Raw genomic sequence first — 5,125 nt, 5'->3', positions numbered from 1 at the left:
GGGAAGGAGTACCCAGAGCATCTTCCCCTGGAGGTGCTAGAGGCTGGGATTAAGTCTGGACGCTACATCCAGGTGAGGGCGGTAATGAATCAGTGTCGGACCAGCCGGTATGATTTCTTCTCTTCTTTACTGGCCTCCTGTCACAGGCCTCTGATTTCACAGGCTGCAGACAAGGTGGGCGTGAGTAAGTCAGGGCTGTCAATGGTTAGGGGGATTTGGGAGTCATTCTTCCTATAGACGCAGGCTGTCCGGCTTGAAGCTGCTCTGTGACAGTGCTCCTAATCCTGTTATATATTGAGCCTCTCGCAGAGTGTGGAAGTAGCCTTGTAAATGCCTCCTGTCACTAGGAAGGAAACACATTTTTGAATCAAGGTCTTGTGGTTTGGCAACATCGTAAAACGGGCGAAATTTAGCTTCCTCACTCCTTTGCCATTCTCTGGCCTCTTTGTGATCCCCCAGGACCCAGATGCCGTCAGGGTCTTGGGAAGGAGTCAGATAAAGTTTTTATTTAGATCTCCATGTTTTATATACACTCATTTGTCTGCGTATAGCTCTATGCAGTTTTATCACGTGCATAGATTTGTGTATCCACCACCACAATCACGATACACAACTGGTCCATCATGGATTTTACATTTCTAATAAACTCGGAAGATTTGTATGGCAGCTGAAGTTTGAGAACACCACACCAAAGTGCCTCCCTAAAGTGTGGGTATTTTAAATGAGTCTGCTAGAGAGGCTAATGTTTCCAAGTTGGTAGTAAAGTTTATGGCATTCCTGGGAGGATATTTTGAGACATAGGAGTTTTTAAAGACTGCTCATCACTTAGGTATGATAGATCTCGGTACTTTCAGCACTTGCTGTAGCTAGGAGTAATTCAAAATGATGGTAATTCCTCTGGAGAAAAGAAACTTTGGTGATTAATATTATTCCTAAAGAAAGGGATCACACACCTTATAAGAATATTACAGGGATGTTTTCGTATGGTTTTAAAAACTAGACCTTTTGAAGGTAAACTACACAGAAAAGAAATTTTTCACGTTGATTTTTAATTATGATTTTAGGGAATTCTGAACGTCAACAAACACAGAGCACAAATAGAAGCTTTTGTTCGACTTCAAGGAGCAAGCAGTAAAGATTCAGGTTCAGTATAAACCTTCCATAAATTTCCATACTACTTTTTTTTTCCCCCAGATACAGGGCCTCACTCTGTGGCCCAGGCTGGAGTACAGAGGCACAATAGCAGCTCGCTGCAACCTCCAACTCCTGGCCTCAGCCTCCGAGTACAGGCACTACAGTACTACAGGCACATGCCACTATGCCCAGCTAATTTTTAAAATTTATTTTAGAGATGGGGTCTTGCTGTGTTGCCCAGGCTGGTCTCAAACTCCTGGCCTTACGTGATCCTCCCATCTTGGCCTCCCAAAGTGCCAGGATTACAGGCATGAGCCACTGCACCTGGCCCATACTACTTATTAATTCTGATATTACACAATGGAGAAAGCAAACTTGAGCTCGTCCCATTGTATGTGCCATGCATGTTGTACAACTCCACATACTTTGGGTGTGTAGGATTGTGGGGTTTTTTTCCCCTAGCTTTTTCTGTATAATTTCTGATTTTATTGTAATAAACATAAACTAAAATATGGAGAAGGAATGTGACTTGCCCAAGTTCACACACCTGCTACGTGGTGGTGCGGAACTCGCAGCCAAGGCGGTTTGGCTGTGATTTCAAGACGTTACTCTGTGCTGTCTCGATGTGCTATATTGTCATATTAGAATAATTTTTTAAAAGTAATAAAAATGGAAAGTATATGAAGAAGTTACAGTGTACTAGAGTGTAGTTTTTAGTTCTGTAATAACAGAGTGAAGAAGAAGGCTGCTGCTCAAAGGAGCATGGTCATGTTGAAGGAGCATGAGCAACAGTGGCTTTCCGTGGGTTTTGCTCATCAGAATTAGCCGAGTCAGCTCCGCGGCGTCCACAGCTCATCAGCGCGCTGACCGCTCCCTGGGCTGTGTGGCCGCCTGAAGGTATTTGACTGGTTTATGCAGGGAACTAATACCTGTTTTAAAAGGTGATGGGTAAGGAGGAATTTTTTTAAAAAGTTAATTGAGGGTGCCCCTTATGAAAGCACAACACGATGTGGTGGGCGTTCCTTCACTCCTAGCCTGCAGAACAGAAGAAGTTTGACTTCACCTTGGAAAGGAAGCAGCTTTTATCTGCAGGGGTGCCGATGGTACGTCACGTACGTTATGTCTGGAGTGCCTCGCTGGGGTGGCAGCCCTTGGCTTTATGGGGTTTTCCTGTGCTGCCCCGAACACAGATTTAGTCAGTGACATCCTAATCCACGGGATGAAGGCTCGAAACCGCTCGATTCACGGAGACGTGGTGGTCGTGGAACTGCTCCCTAAAAACGAATGGAGAGGAAGAACCACGGCCCTGTGTGAGAACGACAGTGATGACAAGGCGTCGGGGGAGTGCCCAAGTGAGCCCATGCCCACAGGTGAGCCAGCCGGAACGCCACTCTGCGTCCATTTTGCTTGTGGAATGGTGTATTTCTTTCTATTTATCAGTCCAGAAATACTGTCCTTATTTTATTTTATTTTATTTAAATTGACAAATAAAAATTGTATATATTTATCATGTATAACATGGTGTTTTGATATATGTATACATTGTGGAATGGCTAAATCCAGCTAATTAACATATACATGACCTCATATACTTATTGTTTGTGTTGAGAACACTTGAAATCTATTTTCCTAGCAATTTGCAAGAATACAAAACATCATTAGTAACTATAGTCACCGTATTGTACAATAGTAGTTATTAATATAAGATAGAGTCCCTTTCCCTACCTTATCAGCCTCCCCTCTCTCAAGGTCTGTTTGAATCTCATCAGCACCCAAACAGTCTGTGACAGCTCCCCTCCCAGAACAAAAGCAAAAGCCCTCTCTGGGTCCACATTCCTTCTAGCTTCTCTCTGCTTCAGTTTATCATGAAACTCCGCAAAGCAGTTAACGCCGCATTCCCTCTGCTGGTTCTCACGTGTGCCATTCAGACACCTCCTCTCCCCGACTCCTCCGAGACCGCTCTTGTCAAGGTCACCAGTGACCTCCTGGCCAAAGCGCTGGTCAGTCCCCATCATCCAGAACCCGCCAGCAGCATCGGCCGGGGGACCCCTGTCCCTACCACGGCTTCTGGGAGCCATGTCCTCTTGGTTCTCCTGCCCCAGTGGTGGTTCCTTCTCAGCTGGTTCTTCTCCATCTTATTGTCCCTCTTGGTTGTGCGGGGGACTCTGGATCTTCTGCTCTCTGCACCGTCTCCCTAGGACATCTCCTTTGGGCCTTTGATTTCGAATCTCCAGCCCAGACCCCTTCCTCAGCTTCCAGTTTTGTTGGCTCAGTCGTCTCTTTGGCGTCTTCCCCTGCGTGTCTAATGGGCATCTCAGACTTAACGTGGCTAGGAACAGACTCCTGATTTCTACCCCCAACCTGCTCTTCCCCAAGTGTTCCCTCTTCTCAGTAAAGGACAAATTCATTCTTACAGTTGGTCAACCCAAAACACCTTGGAATTATCCTTGACTTTTTTTCACACGTCAGCAAATCCTGGCAGCTCTAACGCTAATGCATGGCCTGAATTCAGCCGCTTCCCATCCTGCCCACGCCCCTCCTACCTGCCCACGCCCCTCCTACTTCAGTCCGCTGCCGCCTCCCCGCTGGTCTCCCTGCTCCCCCCGGCCCCGTGTGTCTTTCTTCACCTGCAGAAACAATGATCCTTTAAAAAGTGAATCGGGTCCTGTCATGTCTCTGCCCAAAACTCTCCAATGGCTGCTTCCTGTTTCACTGAGAATAAAATCCAGAGTCCTAACCATGGCCTACAAAATCCCACCAGCTGGGGCCACCTTCTGTCATCTTCCTCTTCACGCTTCTGCTCCAGCCACATTGACTGACTTATCCTTTCCACCACCTGCACTAAGCTTTCCCCAGACACCCTCACCTCTCTTTTCCTTACTTCATTCAAGTCTCTCTCTGCTCAAATGTCACTTTTTTTAAAATAGCTGCCACTTCTGACCCTCTGTCACTCTTGGTCACCTTATCCTACTTTATATCTTTCTTAGCAGTTATAACTACTTCACATATATATATATTTTATCTGTTTTCCACCCCCACAGATTTCACACTGATTTATGTTACATAAACTCCATGAAATCAGGGACTTTGCTATGTTTCCTGTACCTAGAACAGGGCTTCGTACCTAATAGGGGCTCAATAAATATTAATGAAAAGAAAAAAAAAGATAGCACTGTTTTTCTTGTCTTTTTAGAGACAGGATCTTGCTCTGTTACTCAGGCTGGAGTGCAGTAGTGTGATCATAGCTCACTGTAGCCTTCAACTGCTGGGCTCAAGCAATCCTCCCCACTCAGCCTCCCGAGTAGCTAGGACTATAGGTGCGCACTACCACACCTGGCTAATTTTTAAGAAATGTTTTGTGGAGACAGGTCTCACTATGTTGCCCAGGCTAATCTCAAACTCCTGGCCTCAAGCAATCCTCCTGCCTCAGCCTGCCAAAGCACGTAATCCTAAAGTAAATCCTAAAGTAGGATTACAGGCGTGAGCTGCCGCACCTGGACTAAGATAGCACTTTTAACTACTAAAGTTTGTTTTTTTTTCCCCTTGGCTTCAATCAATGATGATTAAAATGTTGTATATCAGACTTATGATTTGTATACTTTTCTTTGTATAATGGACCAAATGATCTTGGCTAGTGAAGGAATGCAAAAAATACAGTGAAACTGAACAGTAGAGGACATGGTTTAAAAAGAGAGTGAAAATCATTGACTTGTCCAAATATACCAAAACCTGAGATTGATAAGATAATGACAAAAGAGAAAATGGGACAAATGAACTCTAAATGTCACATCAGGCCCCACAGAAGAAAAGGCATACTGACGATGTTATAACAAAATTATCCATCTTTGCTGGGTGCAGTGGCACTTGCCTGTAGTCCCAGCTACTCATGAGGGTTGCTTGAGGCCAGGAGTTCGAGGCTGTAGTGCACCATAATCACACCTATGAATAGCCCACTGCATTCTAGTCTGAGCTACACAACCATCTCTAAAAA

General features: G+C 45.1%; 1 protein-coding gene across 1 annotated transcript in view; it reads left to right on the top strand.

Annotated features, from left to right (window-relative positions):
• Positions 1 to 5,125, top strand: part of DIS3L (DIS3 like exosome 3'-5' exoribonuclease) — a 47,900-nt gene that overhangs the window by 16,974 nt on the left and 25,801 nt on the right. The window contains exons 5-7 of the mRNA XM_012644817.1: positions 1 to 72; positions 1,065 to 1,143; positions 2,325 to 2,504. Coding sequence (XP_012500271.1) covers positions 1 to 72; positions 1,065 to 1,143; positions 2,325 to 2,504 — 331 coding nt within the window. The remainder of the gene's footprint in view (positions 73 to 1,064; positions 1,144 to 2,324; positions 2,505 to 5,125) is intronic.

Source organism: Propithecus coquereli, unplaced genomic scaffold, assembly GCF_000956105.1.
Source record: "Propithecus coquereli isolate 6110/MARCELLA unplaced genomic scaffold, Pcoq_1.0 Scaffold221, whole genome shotgun sequence".
Classification (NCBI taxonomy): domain Eukaryota; kingdom Metazoa; phylum Chordata; class Mammalia; order Primates; family Indriidae; genus Propithecus; species Propithecus coquereli.
Note: the sequence above shows the minus strand (reverse complement) of the source record. Positions and strands in the feature narration are given on the sequence as shown.